Source organism: Budorcas taxicolor, chromosome 4 (genome assembly GCF_023091745.1).
Source record: "Budorcas taxicolor isolate Tak-1 chromosome 4, Takin1.1, whole genome shotgun sequence".
Classification (NCBI taxonomy): domain Eukaryota; kingdom Metazoa; phylum Chordata; class Mammalia; order Artiodactyla; family Bovidae; genus Budorcas; species Budorcas taxicolor.
This window is the reverse complement of record NC_068913.1, coordinates 104,633,268-104,653,324: the sequence shown is the minus strand read 5'-3', so window position 1 is coordinate 104,653,324 and position 20,057 is coordinate 104,633,268. Positions and strand designations below refer to the sequence as shown.

At 52.7% G+C, this 20,057-nt stretch overlaps 1 protein-coding gene across 1 annotated transcript; it reads right to left on the bottom strand.

Annotated features, from left to right (window-relative positions):
- Positions 1 to 2,184: 2,184 nt before the first annotated feature.
- Positions 2,185 to 18,161, bottom strand: CLEC2L (C-type lectin domain family 2 member L). Its single transcript, XM_052639150.1, has 5 exons — positions 17,972 to 18,161; positions 7,385 to 7,459; positions 4,923 to 5,089; positions 3,874 to 3,974; positions 2,185 to 2,296 (listed from the first exon to the last, which is right to left on the bottom strand). Exons 1-5 carry the CDS (start codon positions 18,159 to 18,161, stop codon positions 2,185 to 2,187), a joined length of 645 nt encoding a protein of 214 aa, XP_052495110.1.
- Between the last annotated feature and the right edge of the window lie 1,896 nt (positions 18,162 to 20,057).

Genomic DNA, 20,057 nt, shown 5'->3' with positions numbered 1-20,057 from the left:
TTTGCTGAACTGATTTAGAATTGTTGAGCTGCCCCAGGACAAACCCAAGGTTAGGCAGCTCCCCTGCCAGTGTGCCCTGAGGCAACAGGCTGTGGAGCACTGAATGAAAGATAAGATCCCAAGGGCTGTGTTCCTATTCCGGGCCCTCCCACAGTGCTTCCTCCCCGCCCCCTCGTGGCTCCCTTCTTCCCACTTGAACCCACGAAACAGAATGAGAGCACAGCTCCGCTCCTCGTGCCTTGGGGCCCTGCCCAGGTACTGTTGGGTCATCTGTGGCAGCATAACCCGCCTCAGATCCCTTTTAAGAGAATTAAATGAAGTAAGACTAGCATCACTGACTCAATGGACCTGAGTTTGAGCAAACTCTGGGAGATAGTGGAGGAAAGAGGAGCCTAGTGTGCTGCAGTCTGTGGAGTCGCAAAGAGTCAGACACGAAAACAGCAAAGGCTTTGATGGGAAGACCATCTTTGATGGGAAGATATTGGTGAGAACCCCAGGCCTGTGTATGATTGAGAACAGGTGTGAGCGTGAGACTCCTGCCCCCTCACCCTTCAGCCCCGCCCAATCCAAGCAGCAGCAGCAGCAGCTGACCGCTTCCTCAGTCCTCAGCCCCTCAAAACACTTCCCCACAGGGGCTGGAAGGCGGTGGGCTTCAGCCAACCCCCCACAGGCCACCACCACCACACTGCATTCCTTTACCCTCTCCATTACACAGTCAGATTCTACACTGGCTTCCCCATGAAGATAAAATATGAAACCACAAAATACCCATATTTTACTAAATATCTGGAAAGCTTTCAGAAGAATCAACAAAACTGAAGCTGACAGTTTTGTCTGAAAACTGACAGTAAAAGGAGTGACCGGAGCAGAGCAGGATGTGTTTCCCTCCAAGCTGTTTTCTCAGAAAATGGGCCAGGACCCAGATTCACAGACACAACTCCTGCCTGTATCTCCCCCGGCCATGGGCTGGGGAGGCCCAGGCCCCCCCACCGCTTACTCTGGGCTCCAGGTGCGCGTTGGAGAAGGCGGCACTGGCAGCCGCTGCTGGCCCAGGGGAACCGCCAACCTCTGCCCCATCCCCGCTTCCTTCCCCGCAGACCAAGGGGGGACAGGAAGGGGCCCTCGGACTTGCACAAACTCTTAACCAGCCCAACATGCACAGCATCTCCTCTCATCCTCCCGCCTTCTTCACTCTGTCCTCTCCTAAGGCAGAATAAGCCATCCCTCGGCCATGTTCCAGAATGTTCTGGTGCTTCCCAAGCTGGTCCCTCTGCTCCCTGTGTGCTCACTTGGGGGATAAAGCTGTTGATCCCCCTGCCTGGTGTGGTGTCTGGCACATGATAGGTGTGAATAAATGTTTGTCATGTCGAGTCGAATGGTAATGATGACGCCAGATGGAGCACACCCCTCAGACATCTAAGAATAACACAGTGGCCTGGCAACGTTAAACGGTGCCCTGAGGCCACAGAGCATGTTTTTGGCCTTGGTTCCTGTCACCGGCCACACCAGTGCCTCTTGGTGGTCCCTCCCTAGATGGTCCTCCCGAGCCATGGCCCCTCCCCCAAGCCACGACCATGGAACAAACGGCAGCCGACTTCCCTGGACGCCAGTCATCTCTTTATTCCACCGGTGACCAACAGAGCAGCACCACAGATGCAGCAGGGGCCTGCCTGCGACCCCGGGCAAGGCCAGAGGGGTGGATGCAGGGGCCAGGTGAGGGGGCTGCCCTTCCTGCCTCCCCAGGAGCCAGGAGAGAGATGCCTGGGGAGGGGGTCCGTGTGTGCAGACAGTATGGCAGTCTGTCAGCCCCTAGCCTTCCTCAGAGCACCAGGGCCTCCAGAGGAAGAAATGCTCCAGGGTAGGGCCAGGGAGAGACCTGTTGGGCTGACTAAGGGTAGACTGTGAACTTGAGCGGGCGCTGTGTGCACACGTGTGCATAAGCAAGTGTGTCAGTGTGCGTGTGTGTCTGGGGACAGGTGCCTACAATACTACTGAGCTCATGGGAGTTGACTGCTGAGCCACAGGACCTGCCTGGGGCCAAGGAGACCAGGGATCAGGACTCGGGGGCTGGAGAAGAGCACCCAGGGGCAGAGAGCATCCTTCTTGCTGCTTTGCCTTGGAGCAGAGCCCCGGGCCAGCAGGTCTCGGAGCCTGGTTGCAGGGTGGCCTCTGGCATGACCCACCTCACGTGTAGGCCATCTTGCTGCACACCCAGGGCCGGGTCATCAGGCAGTCTGTCGACACCAGCCTGGTGGGCTCCACGAAGACGCACTCCCCCGGGCCCGCGATGGGAAACCTGTGGCCGGGAGAGACGAGACCAGGCACTCACCTCTGGCAGATGCCACCCATCACTGGGCAGCCCCGGAGGCCCTGTGACTCGTCCTTCCCTCTGGAGCTGCCCTGCTCTGGGACAGTCCCCCCCCACAGACCTTGCTAGTGTGGCTCCCACCAACTCGCAACTCTGCACCACAGCTCCAGTCGCCCTGGTGACGCCCACAGATGTGTCCTGGATGCACCCTACACTCCCCATCCGGTTTCCCCATCCTTCCAGCTCAGCTCACTCATCCCAGGAGACTGGGGCCCTGTCTAGGACAAGCCTCCCCTAAGCCCCCCTCCCCATGGTACCCTGCCTGCACCTCTTACAGCTATTAATAGCACAGGGGGTTCTCCCTGCCTAAAATCAACCCTTTCGAAGTCAACATATCTTCTTAAGCTCATTTGCTCACCCTGACCTGAGCCCCCCACCACCAAGGCCAGAACGGGGGTCTCAGAGGGCATCAGAAGGACCCCAAGAGGGAGTGGGGAGGCCAGAATCACGTCAGAGTGGTCAGAGAAGCATGGCCCCAAGGCCCGCTGGTTGCTGGGTGGTCAACATCCTGGGGCCCCAGCCTCCAGGGCTCCCCAGGTTCTGGGAGCAAGAACCTTCCAGAAGGGGAGAGGCAGGGGCAGCAGCAAGACAAGAGTCTCTCAGCAGCTCTGAGAACATATCGGGGATGAGGTCAGGACAAGGAAAGAAGAGAATAAAGGAAGGGGCAGTGAGGACAAAGAGAGGCACCGGATGAAGAGTGCAGGACACAGGGAGATGCGGGGACAGGGAAGTCTTCGCGGCCCGAGGGTCACATCAGGTCAGCAGCTGTGCCCCCCCCCTCCCCCACCCAGCTCCTCGGGCCTAGCCCTCCAGCCTTAGGGTCTAGATCAGAGGCTGAGGTTCTTACGCCCCTGTGTGTGCTGCCCTGTGTCTCCCTAAGCCTAAAGTGCCCCCCCGCCCCGCTGCCACCATCACCCCACCCACCCGCCACACAAATCAGACACTCACTGCCATACTACGTGGGCCACACAAATAATACCACCCAGCACACGCCACCAACACCCTCAAGGCGTTTTCTCTAAGAGGACCCTCCTGGGACCCATAGTTCAGATCCCCTTTCTCCACAGTAAAACTGTTCAGGTGGCATGTGACTGCCCAGCAGAGAGGTCCCAGCTCCTCCCTCACTCACTCCCTATCAGGTGGGGCCATGTGGCTAAGTTCTGCCCAATGCAGAGGGCTGTCCTGGGATATCCTCCCCTTTCTCTGAGCCACACTCAGCCGTGCAGTGGGATGAGGGAATCACAAGATGGAAAGGGTCTGGGCCCCTTCCAGCAGCAGGAAGCTCTGATGCCTACGTGGGACAGGGCCACCAAACCAGGCTGGACTTTACTGGGGAGTGAGTAGTAAAGCCATTCCCATGCCCAGGTCTCTGTCCCTCACCCCTGACCCTACAGATGAGTGGCTCTAGCTAACACAAAACCAAGTTCTCCCTCAGGAGGTTTGTCTGGGAGGCTAGGTTTTCCCCAGTTTACGGTCGGTGGCCAGGAGATGAAGCCTCAGCTCACGTGTCCGGGTCAAATGGGTCCCCGTTGACCCAGTGGAATTCATCCCCTACTCTGCGCAGGCCGATCCAGGGCTCCCTCCGTGTGAACTTGAACATGAATTCCTGCACCAAGGAAAGAGGGAAACCTCAGAGTCAGGTGCAGCCTCCTGACTGCTCACACATCCGCAGATGAACCTCAACTTGGAAGACTGGCTCTCAAGATGTGTGGACACCATGAGGGTGACACCTCACTGTACCCCAAGAGTTAGGAGCTGGGTTTACAGATGCACTGCAATGGCCTTCAAGGGACCTGGACTCTGGGGACGTGCCAATGGGGCAGGAACCCTGAAATAGGGTTTGTCTCCTAGCTCGGGGACCCAGCATGCCAACATTCCTGATTTTCAGGAAGCCTGGGATTGCTTGATGGATTATCTGGGACTGGCTGTCCTGGGCCTTTCTCTGCAGAAAGAGGCTATTAGACTGTGTATCAGAGACAAACAGAAGTGATTTTAGACTTTGAATTACACGAACTGTTGCCTACAAAATCCAAAAATGGCCAAGAGACCTGTTCATTGTGTTACATTCATATTTCTAGTGATGTAACTGTTTGGGGTGTTAGGTGGGACCTCAGACCCTGACATGGACTAGTTGAAGATGCCAATTTGATATACTGGAGTGGGTTGCCATGCCCTCCTCCAGGGGATCTTTCCAACCCAGGGATTGAGCCCAGGTCTCCCGGATAGCAGGCGGGTTCTTTACTGTCTGAGCCACCAGGGAAGCCCTCACATTTCACAAGTGCCTGTATAATTTGTAAAGCTTACACTTGACTGTGTTGAGCTCAGCAAACCAGCCTTGGAATGGACGCAGCTGGCCTCGACAAGAGCAGTGAGAACAAAAGCCCCTCGTGGAGCTGCTCAGATTCCACTTGCGGAGCCCACGTGCACACCCCACCCGTCTGGAAACAGGTCACAGCGGGCACCAGGTCCTTGGGCGTGGCTCTCCCGGATGGCCCCGCCCCTTTCCCCCGATACGCCCAGGCCCCGCCCCGACACGCCCCCGCCCCGCACGCACCAGCTCTTTCTGACTCTGGATCACAGCAAGTGCCGCTTCGTGGCTGTGGCAGTACTGCCGGCCCGTGTTCCAGTCTCTCGGTTCCTCCGAGAAGAAGTAGCATTTCCTTCCGTACAGCAGCCAGTCCTCCGGGCAGGGCGCTTCGCACTTGATGCAGCCCTTGGAGGCTGCAGGGAAAAGGAGGGACTCAGTAGCTGCCAGCACAGAGGGTCTCTGCCCGGCCCCTAAGAATCCCACTGTCTTTGGGACCGCCTGTCTTTGGTGACCATCAGTCATTCATCTCAGGGGAGGGCCTGTCACAGCGCCTGGCAGGTCGGAGGCTGGGGACTACATGAACTAGGAAGAGAAATTTGGCAGGGACACCCCTGTAAGGGGAAGTATTACAGCAGGTTAACCCCCAGGTTATGTTCTCCTCTCCCTCTGAGCTCCTGGAGGCCGTGGAACCCTAGAAACTCGAACTTGAACCTGGTGACCATGCCTCCTCTCTCTTCAGCCAGGGTGGGAACCATGCCAGGCCCCATGGGCTCCATAACCCCCCACCCCAACCTGCAGCCCCCCAAACCCCCCTCTGACCCCCACTCCCACCCGCTCTCATTGGCCACACCCTCATCGGCTACGCTGCGGAAGTGCTGGAAATTCCTTTTCAATGCTGAGTCCCAACCTGCCTTCCGGTTGTGACCTAGCTCAGCGGACCCAGGATCTGCCTCTGGAGTGACCCGGACAGACCTGCTCTGCCTTCTCCTTGAGGTAGGACCCACATCCCCCTCTTCCAGAACCGAACAGACACCGTCTCTTCCACAGTCCCTTGGAGGGGATGCTCTTAGACCTTCTCCATCCTGCCCACCTCACTGTGATGCGCCCAGGTCCCCCCTAAAACGTTGCCACCAGCACAGGCTGCCACACAGCTGTGCTCTGCCACCCGGCAGCGATCGCCATACCCCTTCCGGCTGCCCTGGATTTTCCAGCCTGCAGACTCTCCAATGAGAAGAATCTGTGTGTATGTGCATAGGTGCACTTTTCTGGGAAGGAAGCCCGGAGCTTCCATGCGATTCTTTAAGGGCCTCCTTGCCAAAAGGAATTCAGCCATATTCTTCAACTATTTTCCTATGATCTCCTTCCAAGCCAGGGCCCCTGCCTAGAACACGTGTAAGTCACATTTAAATCTAAATGCAGGGTCTTGTGTTTATTTCTTACACAGTCGCTTCATTCACGTTGGCTCATTTGGTTTTTAACGATGAATTTTAATCTTGATTTCTTTTTCACCTGGCCTGTGGAACATCCCTTTTTGGGTTGTATTGCCTACAAATTCCATAAGCATATTTTTTCATTTGTTCTCATACAAGAAGGTTGATTAAAATGTAGACCAGGACAGAGTTAAGAACAGACCCATGGTACTCAAGCGCCCAAGGGAGCTACCCCCACGCCAACACCAATTAATTAATTAATTGGCACTCAGGCTCAGTGAGCTGCAGGCCTGCTTAGAAGTATAGGCCACGCTTTTCCATGAGGATGTCCGATGACTGTTGTGCTTTCCTCCAATCACAACATGCTCTGTTTACACATTGCCCTGCCCTCCCAACACAGCAGTAGAACAGTTTAATTTGTAGCAACTAGTCTAGGTAGAGCCAAGCTGGTGGTCACCACCTTCTTTTCTAAGCACCCACAGTGCCCTGCTTAGCCTGCATGCCCTGAAGGGCGGGTTGGATAGAACTGATATTATCCATTTTGAGGTCTTAGGATGCTTCTCAAAGATTAAAGACAGAGGTCCTGAAATCACTTTGGCTTGAATCCATTACAAGCAGCAAAGCCCTAGGTCATATAGCCTGGCCTGCCTTAGTTGTAGCAGTTTCCTCTTTTTTATTCCTCCATCAACCCTTTCAGTCCTGCCTGTCACTGTGTTTCCCTGGACTCTCCTCCTCAGAATGCCCTGTTCTGTGTTCCTCCTGGTCTCCAGGAAACTATTCATTCTTCAGGGATTACCATATGGGAGACCCCCAGGCAATACCCTATCACTGGACAAGGGAGTTGATGTCATACTACATTTTAAAATATATGTATCTCCAGCACTTAGCCCAGGGCCTAACACACAGCCGGGATAAATAAATGTTTGTTGAGTGAGTGAATGAGATCTTTAAGGCCCTTAACCCCAACCTGTCTCTTTCATGAAGCACTGCTCGCCTAATGCACACCAAGTTTGTTCAGCGTTCTTGAAGCATTTTTGTAATGGTACCTAAGTAACATCTCCACTTTCGCTGCATGGCTTAGTTAAGGGGATGGATATAATCGATGTGTGAACATATTGTTTTAGGCTAAAATGTCATCTAGAGCCAACACTCTATTTCCTATTTACTTTGACCCCCACAAAGTTGACGATATGTCTGGAACCTTTCTTGACCTAATTTGACATGCTTTTGAAAGGTGTATAGGAAATGAATTGCAAATGCTCTGACATCCATGCTCACCCAAGATGCTCATCACCACCAGGATGGCGAACAGAAGCACTGCGATGGCCCCCAGCAGGAGACGCGTGGTGGTGTCTGAGGAGAGAGAAAAGGATTGATTATGGCCCATTCCCACTGCCAACCCCAAGTCCTGATACTGAGAAACTGGGGCTGAGCCCAGCACTCTGTGTTTGAACAAGCCCTCCAGGGCAGTGGCCCCCAACCTTCTTGGCATCAGGGACCGGTTTCATGGAAGACAATTTTTCCATGGACCAGGGATGAGGGGGAGGGATGATTTGGGGATGATTCAAGTGCATTACATGTATTGTGCACTTTTCTTCTAATTGAATGCCAATGCTGATCTGATAGGAGGTACCAGTCCACAGGCTGGAGGTTGGAGACCTCTGGTCCAGGCCATCCTGAAGCTAAAGTCTGAAATGCCATTCTCAAGCACAGGTTTGTCCGATTCGGTGATACTTCTGCTTAAAAACCCTCCCGCAGGGCTACACACTTGAACTCTTTCCGTGGCTGTTAGCACTTTCCAGTCTCTCCCCTCCTGCTGATTCTCTACCTCATCCCCAGTTTCAGCCAGACCGACTCCTTGAAATACCCAGTTCACCCTCTTAGCCCTGTGGCTGGACCTTTGCTCCCGAAGTGCTCCTCTTCCACTGCTGTCTCTTGAAATTCTGCCCCACACCCTCCATCCTCTTCAGGAAGGCTTTCCTGATCCTCCGGCTTCTCCTTTTAAATTTTTATTTATTTATTGTTCTCACTCCAAATTTTAACTTGATTTTTTAAATGCTCATAGCCGGTTTATTCACAATGGCACCAAAATGGAAACAAGCTAAATGTCCATCAAAGGGAGACTGGATAAAATGTTGGGCATTCATTCAGTGGAATCCTGCACAGCAATTCTTTAACTCTCTATTTTATATTGGAGTGTAATTGATTAACAATGATATGTTCGTTTCAGGTATACAACAAAGTGATTCATTATGTATATATATCTGTCCTTTTTCAAATTCTTTTCCCACTTAGGTTGTTACATAATATTCAACAGAGTTCCCTGTGCAATACAGTAGGTCTTGTTGGTTATTTTAAGTATAGCAGTGTGTACATGTCAATCCCGAACTCCCTTACCTTCCCTCCCCTCAGTCCTTCCCACTGATCACATAAGTTCCTTCTCTAAATCAATGAGTCTGTTTCTATTTTGTAAATAAATTCATTTGTATCCTTTTGGTTTTTTTAGATTCCACATATAAACGATATCATACAATATTTGTACTTCTCTGTCTGACTTTACTTCACTCGGTATGGCAATCTCTAGATCCATCCATGTGGCTGCAAATGGTGTTTAATTTGATATTTAATGAAAGAACCCTTATAGACTGTCGACAGGGTTTTTGAAAGTTTTATTAATTGTGATACAATACATGTAACATAAAAGTTGCCTTTTTAACTATACTCAAGGGTGCAATGCATGGTGTTAATTACATTCACAAAGTTGTGCACTCATCCCCATGCTCTGCTTGTAACACTTTTTCATCATTTCAAACAGAAACTCTGTACTGATCAAGCATTAACGCCTCATTCCCAACCCCCTCCAGCCCCTGCTAATCTCTCATTCACTTTCTGACTCTATATATTCACCTATCCTAAGTACCGCATGTAAATGGAATCATATCTGTCTTTTGGGGTCTGACTTCTTTTGCTTAACATATTGTTTTCAGTGTTCATCCATATTGTAGCACGTATCAAAATTTCATTCCTTTTTGTGGCTGAATAATATTGCATTGTATGATTACATACATTTTGTTTATCCATCCATCCGTTGACAGACAGCTGGACTGTTTCCATCTTTTAGTTCTTATGAATCATCCTGCTGTGAGCATTGGCCAACAAAGATCTGTTTGAGTCCCTGTTTCCAACTCTTTGGGGTATATACCTAGGAGTAGAATTTCTGGATCATATGGTAGTTCCACATTTAACTTTTTGAGGACGCACCAAACTGTTTTCCACAGCTGCAACACCATTTTGCGTTCTACCAGAGATGCCGACACCAATTTCTCCATCTCCTCACCAACACTTGTTAGCTTCCACTTTTGTTTGTTAGTAGGTGTGAAAAGTGAAAGTCACTCAGTCGTGTCGGACTCTGTGCAACCTTATGGACTGTAGTCTGCCAGCCTCCTCTGTCCATAGAATTCTCCAGGCCAGAATACTGGAGTGGGTGGCTGCTGCCTTCTCCAGGGGATCTTCCCAAGTCAGTGATCAAACCCAGGTCTCCCACATTGCAGGCTCATCTTTACCAGCGGAGCCACCAGTAGATGAGGAGCCACCAGTAGATGAGAACCCCCTTTTTGTTTCTAAGTCCTTTAAAAATGTTTTATGTTATATATGTGCATAGATGAAAGAACCACCTCCACAGCCCACCGCTGGGCTGTCCACCTGTATGAACTAAGTACCAAAGTCAAGAGGAAGTACCTATTAATAGAAACATCTATAGCAATTCAGCATTCCTGTGACATCCAAGTTCCTGTTACTGTTTCTAGCAATTCATCTGTATGGTACTTCACAACAGATTGGGAAAATAAACCTGGTCCTTTATCAAGGATCTGCAAAGCAACAGATCCAAAGTAAGAAATTCTACCAGGCTTCACTACACAACCAAAGAACATCGCCCCTTCCATAGAGACAACTACTTCCAATTCCTTCAGCGAATTCTTTCGGTATTTACCTTCAAATCTCTAAAAGTTTTGTGTCAAGAAGTCAATACTGCTCAACTTTTCTAATTAAGACATTACTTATTGACGTTCCACAATAATGAGGAAGATTTAATTCCCTGCATTATTGTCCCACCCTGACCACTCACATACTACTTACCCTCTCAACATCATAGTTTGGGTTGGACTGGTAATTTGGTGAGGTCTTTTTTTTTTTTTGGCCATGCCACACAGCTTGTGGGATCTTAGCTCTCCTGACCAGGGATAAAACCTGCGCCCCCTGCAGTGGAAGCGAGGAATCTCAACCACTGGACCACCAGGGAATTCTCAGTGTTCTTTTCTTATGACAATGTAAATGCTGCTGCCAGCAAGCCATGCAGTGTATTACGATCGTTTTCTACACAATTTCTTGTTTCCCTGTAAGTAATCATTTTCCTTTGCCTACACTTCTGTGTGCTCATCCTGATTTCAACTCCAAAGCTCCTTTAAGCTGATGAGGCAAAATCCGGAATTCTACTCCACTTCTGTCTTCTTAGTCTTCACAGGCTAACAAAATCCCCAGACTAGATGGCCGAAGCCACAGACACGTCTCTCCCCCAGTTCTGGAGGCTGGCAAGTGCAGGATCAAGGTGACCAGCAGATCCGTTCTTGGTCAGGGCTCCCATGGTGGGGTTAATACCCTTACAAAAAGAGGACAAGGCACCAGAGCAGAGCGCGGAAGCCCTCATATCCACTTTGCCTGTTGCTCTATTTCCTGTAGATTTATTTAAACTTTATCTTCTCACTCTCTACTGAATCTTTTATTTTTACGATTATTTTTAACTTGCAAGGTTTTGGGGGATTTGTTGCTGCTATTCCCTGAATACTCCCTCTTAAAACATCCTGATCTTACTTTAATGATGCGAAATTTTCTCTTCTCTCTCTGAATAATACTGACAGTTTTTTAGTTGATATTTTTGGGGGGAAGCAGGAGGGCTGGGGGAGAGGTGGGCAGAAAGTTTAGTCTATATAATCACTGTTTTTTCCACACTGCCTCCCCCTGCCCCGCCGTTCATGTGTTTTAATCTCTAGCTTCCATGTCAGGGACTTTCCTCATACATCTCAAGATCCTTGGTTATCTGTTCATGATTAAGGCAGGAGGAATAAGGCTTTATTGGTGCCTCTGAGACCGTGAGAGGAGCTTATTAACTGCGGAGGTCATGGCAGAGTGACCTGGCTGGGTCAGTCCTCAAGGCTCTCTCTTTAACACTTGATTTTATTATTTTTTTTTTTAGTATTTATTTATTTGACTGTGCCGGGTCCTAGTTGTGGCCTATGGGATCTTAGTTCCCTGACCAGGAATTGAACCTGGGGCCCCTGCCTCGGGAGCACCGGGTCTTAGCCACTGGACACCAGGGAAGTCCAGCTCTCTGTTTGTGGACCTCCTTGGGTTTCTCCTTTGGGGTCAGCATCCCTGGGGTCTGCCCCTCTGTTTTCACTCCTGGAGGATGTAGTCTTGGCTGCAAGAAGAGGCGAGGAGGCCATCCTCAGCCCTCAATCCGTAGATGCTGCCTTGTTGGCTCTCAGATGTTCTGGTGTCTGGATGCCCTCTCTCCCCAGGGCAGAGGGCTGGGGAGAGGCTCACAGAGTGGGAAGAGGATTGGGGACCTGAAGTCTTCCTAACAAGGGTTCACCCAGCCCTCCTGACATCAGCTCCCTCTTCACTCACTGCTGTGCTGACCAGTGTGGGGTCCTGCGTGCTCCTCTGCTTCCTGAACTTTCTAAGGCCAGGGGAGACAGTGTCAGTTATTGATCACTGATCATCATTGATAATCCTCATTGATCCCTAGCTCCCAACTGTGTTGCTCTTGTTTTCTCGCCTGTTATTATTCTTGTGGTCTTTTTAAAATATCCCTTTATTGGATTTTTAAGGGAAAGAAAAATGCATGTCTTCAGTCTGCCGTCTTTACTTGAAAGTCCCTTTATTGGGACTTCCCTGGTGGTCCCGTGGTTAAGACTGCTCTTCCACTGTGGGGGACATGGGTTCGATCCCTGGTCAGGGACCTAAGATCCTACATGCTGCAGTGACCCCCTCCCAAATAAAAGGGAAAAAACCCTTTTACTATTGTGTGAGTTTCAGAAGGGAAAGAAAAATGCACGTGTTTAGTTTGCCATCTTTACTTGCAAGTCCAACAGACATTTGGGAGTCCTTCCTATGGGCATGGTTTGTACTGACAACCGAGCAGGATCCAGAGGCGGGTGGCTCCAGGCCCGTTAAGAGCAGAGGGCTGAACCCCCTCTGTGTCGGCTCTGCCGTCCCCAGGGGCTGCGTGTTGTAAGGCTGATGCCCTTGAGCTGCATGGTGGCGCCGGTGGCAAGCACGCTGTGTGAATCCTTCTTTTCCTTCCGTAAACACCTCAGTTCGCATCGTAAACCACTTCACCTGGGTTCACATCCCAGCTCTGCCACTTTCTTGTGGCAAAGTTACTTAGCTTCTATTTCATTTTCCTCGTCTTTAAGACAAAGTCATCATAGTATCTGCCTCTTAGAATTTTATGAGAATTCAACAAATAGTGCTTAGAGCAGTGCCTGGCACAGTAAGCTCTCTTTCAGTGTCAACAACTACCATCATGATGGTTATTGGCCCACAGGCTCCTTTTTGGCAGTTGTTCAGTTCCCCAGTCATGTCCGACTCTTTGCGACCCCATGGACTGTAGCACGCCAGGCTTCCCTGTCCCTCACCGTCTCCCGGAGCTTGCCCAAGTTCATGTCCATTGAGTTGGTCGTTTGGGGTAAGGGTTGTGCTTTCCTCACCTTTGGGTTCCCTCTAACAGGGCGCAGTTATCACCTGGCATGTTACAGAGCCCCCACTGGGGCTGGAAACACACAGGGAATCTAGTTGCCTTGAATGACAATGCCCTTGACCATGTGGATATACACCTGCTCTCAGGGAAAGGGGAGTCTGTGCCCGCATCTCCAACATCACCAGAATGGAGGACTCTCCTCCTCTTTAACGGGATAACTGCCCTGGACACTGTGCTGTGGACAGAGCTACCGGCTCTGACTCTTTGTTCAATCCCAAGGGTGGCCTTGGAGCTGGACAACCCCAGACAATGTTGTATTAGTTTCCTGGGGCAACATAACAAAGCATCACAAACTTAGGTGGCTTAAAACACCAGAAATGGGTCGTCTCATAGCTCTGAGGCCTGCTGCTGCTGCTGCTAAGTCGCTTCAGTCGTGTCCGACTCTGTGCGACCCCATAGACAGCAGCCCACCAGGCTCCCCCGTCCCTGGGATTCTCCAGGCAAGAACACTGCAGTGGGTTGCCATTTCCTTCTCCAATGCATGAAAGTGAAGTCGCTCAGTCGTGTCTGACAGCTCTGAGGCCTAGAAGTCCACAATCAAGGTGTCAGCAAGCCATGCTCCCTCTGAGACCTGTAGGCAAATTCTTCCTGGCATTGTCCTCATTTCTCCCGGTTTTCGGCCCTCCTGGGCTTGCAGTTGCCTACTCCAGCCTCTGCCTTCATTGTTGCATCCTTCTCCCTGTGTGTCTGTCTTCATGTGACCGTCTCTTAGAAGGACACCAGTCACATTGGGTTAGAAGCCCACTCTACTCCAGTGTGCCCTCATCTGAACTAATTACACCCGCAGTGACCATATTTCCAAATAAGGTCACAATCTGAGGAACTGTGGAATTAAGATTTCAACACATCTTTTAGGGGGATACAATTCAAACCAGAACAAATGTCGAACTCCGCAAACCTTCCTGGTATGCACTGGCCTTTATTAAATGGAGTTTGAGGCTGCAGTTTACTTATGTTATAAATGCGTATGATTTAGCCTAATGTTAGAAAGAACAACTGAAAAAAATTTGGCTTCCAAGCCCAGACAAATCCCCTGACAACGCTCATATCACAGTGCAAAAAAGACTCATAGCTGATGTCCCTAAGTTGACAGTCAAAAACTCTCAAATGTAGAGTTTGGTAATTTTAAAATTTTTAAGAGGCTTTGCTAAATGCATGTGTGTGGTTTTGAGCAGGAAGTTGTGGGTTTATGCCTAGTCAAGAAACTTCCAACATTAAAAATTCAGAATTGGTGAACACTGAAAAATCTATAGCCTGAGATTTGCAGAATCATCTGTGGCCCCCCTCCTGTACCCCCCAGGCTGCTTTTCATCACCCCCGCATCCCCAGTGCCAGAAATATTCCCATCTCCAATCACCTCCAGTCTTTCCAGCACCCAGATGGCAGCTCTGGATCACTTTTGCAACCTGTCCCCCAAGGCTGAGGGTGGAAGGAAAGGTTAATAGCCACAGAGAGAGGACTCAATTGGAAGAATTCCTGTTTGGCTTACTATTTATAAAGCTAACTGTGCATCAAAGGAAAGTCTTAAAGACCTGGGCTCTAATCTCGGCTTTATATTTAAGATGTTTTCCACGTCACTTAACCTGTGAAGAGGAAAAAATATCTGCTGGAGGCGGCAGGGTCGTCTGAGGAGCACACAGAGGAGAACTGCGTGCGTCACAAGCACAACTTGATTCTCTCCAATTAGTCTCACCAAGCCCTGTGTCCTTGGTCAGGTCAGGACAGGGTAAGAGCTCTCACGTCAGAGGGCCTCGTGGCAAACCCAACGGGGTTTCACGTGTGACAGAGCAACGTGTGTCCTTGGGCAGGACACTGAGCTTCTCTGAGTCTCTGTTTCCACGACACTGACCCAGCCCGTGGAAGGGCAGATGTGAGGGTTAAATGTGACAGTTATAGGAAAGCCCCAGCACGGGGCTGGCATGTAGTAGGGGTTTGATAAATATTCAGCACGTGGTAATAAAGGAGCACAGGTCCCCTGAGGGTTCAGCTTGGTCAAATCAAGAAGTCTCAAGACAAGGACTTCCCTGGCTGTCCAGCAGTTAGGACTCTGCACTTCCAGTGCAAGGAGGGAGGGTTCAATAGCTGGTCAGGGAATTAAGACCCCACATACCCCACAGCTCAGCCAGAAGAAGAAGTCTCAAAACAGATGCTTGGCTAAGCAAGGGCTGCAAAATAAATCTCTTGGTCCGCAGACGTGGCAGACCACTCATTCCATCACAAGGGTTTCATCATGGGCTCATTAAGTGGGCCCCAGTTTGATCCTTGGGTCAGGAAAATCCCCTGGAGAAAAGCATGGCAATCCACTTCAGTATTCTTGGACTTCCCTGGTGGCTCAGATGGTATAGAATCCACCTGCAATGTGGGAGACTTGGGTTCAATCCCTGGGTCGGGAAGATCCCCTGGAGGAGGGCATGGCAACCCACACCAGTATTCTTGCCTGGAGAATCCCATGGACAGAGGAGCTAGGCAGGCTACAGTCCATGGAGTCGCAAAGAGTCGGACACGACTGAATGACTTAGCATGCACACAGTTCAGGGTGGGGTGCGGACTCACACTAGGCAGACCAGCAGTCAAAGGATTTCGGTTGAGCAGACAGTCACACACTTTGCCTGGGTTCCCCCACCGGGCTCTAGGGACTGGGGAAAGGGGTCACCTGCACACACCCTCCACCCCAGCACCTCTGTCTGTGTAGGCCTGAGAGGCAGAAATCCTTCTCTAGCTTAGCAGGTGGGAAAACTGAAACTCGGGCAAGTTTGAAAACCTGCCAGTGCACTGGCAGTGAAAGGATCTGGCTCAGGCTTGGCCAACCCCAGAATTCATTCTCTCTGCCCCTTGTCAGGCTGCCTTGGCCCCTGCCCCGCGATCTCTTCAGACACAGGGATGTACCCTGTGCCAAGAGGTGCGCCAGGACACTGGGCCCTCCAGGAGTGTGTGTGGGAAGTGAGGAAGAGTGAATGAGTTGGGGGGTCGGGGTGGGGGCGGGGGGCGGCCAGCACAGGGCAGGACCTTGGAGAGCACCATCCTGGTTTGAGAGCTCCCCTCTTTCCGTGGGAGATGCGGCACCCAGGGAACACCCAGGAGATGCTCAGGGGAGCCCCTGAGCCAGAGGGGAGGCCCCTGGCAAGGACACAGACTCCACATGCTAAAACAATGGGAAAGGCTCACAGGCCCCAGAGGCTGAGCCACCAAGGTCCACAGGCATCAGAGTGGGCCTGCTTCTGATGGACCATGCGAACAAGAGCAAGGGACCAGAGGTGCCCCGAGACCCAGAGTCAGGCCAGGTAGGGAGCCATGCCCGGACAGGTGAGATGAGGCTGGGCCACAGGTAAACACAGACCACAGGGTGGCCCGGAAGACTCAGTGTCCTGAGAGACCCCCTGGACCACTTCCTGCTGGGCGTGCAGCCTCTTCTTCAGCCTAACTTGCAGGTGGTTGGCCCAGTCACCCCTGGGAGTAGGAAGCAGACGGGGCCAAGGTCAGGATGAGGAGTAAGACAGGAGGCAGCAAGCGGAGGTGTTGAAAGAGGCCGCACCACCTCTGAAATGGCCCTAACCCCTGGGGGTTAGAGCTAGGTTGGGGCAGATCCTGGAGAAATGCTTACGAATGAATGAGTGGAGAATACAGGTAAGAGGCGTGAGCAACTTCAAGAAATAACTTAGGCAGGCGGGAAGCAGGGTGTCACATGCAAATCTAACAATGTGCCCGGAGACACATCAAAGAGAGGTGTCTGTCCACCTTTATCCTGCTCAGCTCTTCTCAGCCCGAAGCCCCTCTGCAAAAGTTCTTCTCCAAGTTCCAACATCTTTGCCTCCTTTGTCCCAAATCACCACCCAGGTGTCCAGCTTTCCCCCAAGTCTGCACTTCTCCCTGCCCCACCCCCGCCCTCAGGCCATCCATGCCTCCTGGTCCACCCACCTTTGGGCCAAATGCAGACACGCTGCCCCATCTCTCCCTCCTCAGCTGGCACTGGCTATGTCCCTCCTCTGACCACAGCTCCACCTTCCTCGCTGACCTGGCCTTGGTCTGACCCCTCTGGGCCACCACCACTTTTCCAGGGGCAAACTCACTTGGAAAATGAAACCCGCTTCATTTTCATTCTATGCTTTAAATCTCTCAGTAGTTGCCTCAGACAAAGTCCAAACTCTGGCGAGGCCTGGGTCGCCGTTCACAATCTGGGTCCTCCAGACTCCTCTCTTCTCACCCCTCCCCGACCCTGTACTCTGAAGGTCAGTTCCCCACAAGGGACAGGCTAGCTCTCACTATATGACCCCTGAGCATGTCACTCCTTCTCTTTCCATATGTCTATGAGGTCACCTACTCCAGGAAGTCCTCCTAGCCTGATATTCCTTCCCTAATGGCTGGGTAATCCAGCTTAGGGCTTCCCTTAGCTGATGCTGTCCCGGTCCTCAGCCTTGAGACGCTGGGTGTCAAGAGTACTAAGAAACTTCCAGAGGACCAGCCCTCTGGCCACACCTCCCACACCACACACCACCAGTGGCCACACAAGCGGACTGGGAGAACTCACGAACTTAAACTCTCTTTTCCACTTTGGTTACCGCCCCCCTTGGCCAGTCAGGGATCACCTCCTGAGCCCCTCTGACTGAAAGAGGTGGGTGGGACCCCTGCAGGTTCTCCAGTCCATCACCTCCAGGCCTTCACCCCCACCTCCCAGCCAACCCCTTCTCACAGGGCATTAACACCGCGACTGGGGTCTACAGCTTTTGAGCTTTGCCCAGGGCGTTTTCACTGCTGGAGAGTCAAGCCGCTCTCTCAGTATGCCTCCCAGGTAAGGGCGGGACAGTAACCGCCCCCTTCACCCATGAGGAAATTGAAGCTCAGCGCAGGAAACCTACTCCCAAGGTCAGAGTGTGAGTTAGCTGCAGAGATGGGTGGTCCCCAGTTACCTCCTCCCCACTGCCCCACAGTGTGGCATCCGATGCCCTGACATCCATCCTCGGGAGTCCAGAGTCGCCCTCCCCGCCCTCCCCATGGGAGATCGGCCAAGGTGACTCTATCCCGCCTCTCGCGTCCCGCTCACCGCTTACCCTCCAAGGCCGCTTTCCAGCTGGTGCTGCCCTCGTAGCCCGACCCCGATCGCCGCAGCAGCCCCTCTGGACCGCGGCCCTCCGCCTCGGCGGGCGAGCGCGGCCTGGGGGCGGCAGGCGCTGGCGCGGGGCGAACGGCGGGAGGCGGCGGCGGCCGGGTGCGCGCGGGGGGCTCCCGGGCCGGCTCCATGCCCCGCGCTCCGCCGCGCCGCGCCCGCGCTCCTGTGCCGGGGTGCGGGGCCCAGCCCCACGCGCACTCGGCGCTCCGGGCGCCCTGCGGACCCCCCAGGCCGGCCTCGGTGGGCGAGGGCCGCGGCTCGTGCAGGCCGGGGCTGAGCCCGGCTCCCGGCTCCGGACCCGCTGCACCCGGTGGCCGCCGCCGCCGCCTCCTGGGTCCCCGCGCGCCTGCCCGGCGGAGCCGCAACCTCAGCGCAGAGCCGAGGCGCGGGGGCGGAGCGCGGGGAGGCGCGGGGGCCGAGGCAGGGCGGGGGCCGGGAGCGAGGGAGGAGGCGCCCCGAGCGCGGACGGCCCCACCGCCCCGGGCCGCCGGCCTCCCGCCCCCTCGGCAGGAGTCCAGATGCTGCGGAGCGGGGATCGCGGCGCCAGGAGCCCGGCGTCCTGGCTCCCAGTCCACCCGCCAGTTTCTATTAAAACGGGAATCAAGTTCCCGCGGACGACGCAGCGAGGGTCAAGGAAGATGAGGGGCTTTCCTCCGGGCCACCCTGGAGCCAGAGCAGTGGGGTGAGGGCTGGGACGTGGCCCAGACTCTTGGCAGATGAGAGAAACGACGGAATCGGTGAGCACGAGAGAGCCAAGGGCCGAGGGGACGCGTGGAACAGCATTTCCGATTCACTTGAAGTTGACTGAGCCTCTAAAACGTGCCAGGAGTTTTTTTTTTTTACAAACCTTAACTGACAACATCCTCAGTTTAGACTGAGAACGGGGAGTGAGAGAGGTCAAGAGCATTGCTGAAGCGGCACGGTGCAGGCGCGTGTTAGGCCACTGTTCTACTCTGGGGCCAGGGCTTCCTGGATGGTCTTCACTCGGGCCGGCTCTTTCCGTGGTTGACCCCAGGTCACCTCAGGCTCCACGCGGAGGCTGGAGTGTCCTTCTCCAGGCCCCATCCCACATCTGTTTCCTGTCTCAGTCTGTGATCCCTCCTGCTTTCTCCCCCACCACCCCAGTAAGGTAACAACTCCTATGAATTCTCCCTTTCAGTGGCTCCATCTGTCCATCCTTCTCTCTTCCTGCAGCCACTCGCCAAACACAAGTCCATTTCACCTCTTGACTAATTGCAACCCCAGCCTCCTAATGGTCTCCCTCAACGTTGCACAAGCCATCATCACTTCCTAATTCCAGAACATGTTCACCATCCTAGAAAGAAGCCTGGTACTCATCAAACAGTCACTCCTCATCCCCCTCTCCCTCAGCCCCTGGCAACCGCTAGCTGCTTTCTGTCTCTGTGAGACTGCCTGTTCTGGATATTTTGTATCAGTGGAATCATACCCTATGTGGCCTTTGGTGCCTAGCTTCTTTTTACTTAGCACGTTTTTGAGCAGCATCCCGGTTGTAGCATGTGTCAGTCCTTCATTCCTTTTCACCTCCTTCTGTTTTGAGAGCTGCTGTCTTTTCAAGGTTGTATCAGAATCCCCAAAGCTTACAGGGACATCCTGGATGACACCTGTCCTCTGAGCTGAGCAGACTCTGCTTCCTGGCTTTCATGAGATGTGGAGTCTTTGCTAGCCCTGGGGTGCTGGGGCCAGAGCTGCCCCTCCAGGCCACGGGGCCATGTGGCCCCTCCAGAGGCTCTCATGGAGCTGTGGTGGCCCTGCTGCCCTGAAGGAGCCTCCAGACTTCTCTGCCTTTCCTGGGCAGGGGCCCACCCTCCTTACTCCACCACTTCTCCAAGGACACTCTCCAGGACACCCCATCATCTCATCAGTGACCTTAGGTTCTTAGTATAAATCAGCTTCATTTTCAAGCTGCTTTGCTCTCTGCCCCACCGAAATTCTTAAGGCAAGGACGTACAAAGCCTAGTGAATTGCTTTCGATCAGGCTCAGTGGGTAAAGAATCTGCCTGCAATGC

Coding starts and splice junctions, on each gene's coding strand:
- CLEC2L (XM_052639150.1), bottom strand. CDS start 18,161: ATGGAGCCGGCCCGGGAGCCCCCCGCGCGCACCCGGCCGCCGCCGCCT. Junction 7,460..17,971: donor CTGGAAAGCGGCCTTGGAGG/GTAAGCGGTGAG, acceptor CTCTCTCCTCAG/ACACCACCACGCGTCTCCTG. Junction 5,090..7,384: donor GGTGGTGATGAGCATCTTGG/GTGAGCATGGAT, acceptor TTTTCCCTGCAG/CCTCCAAGGGCTGCATCAAG.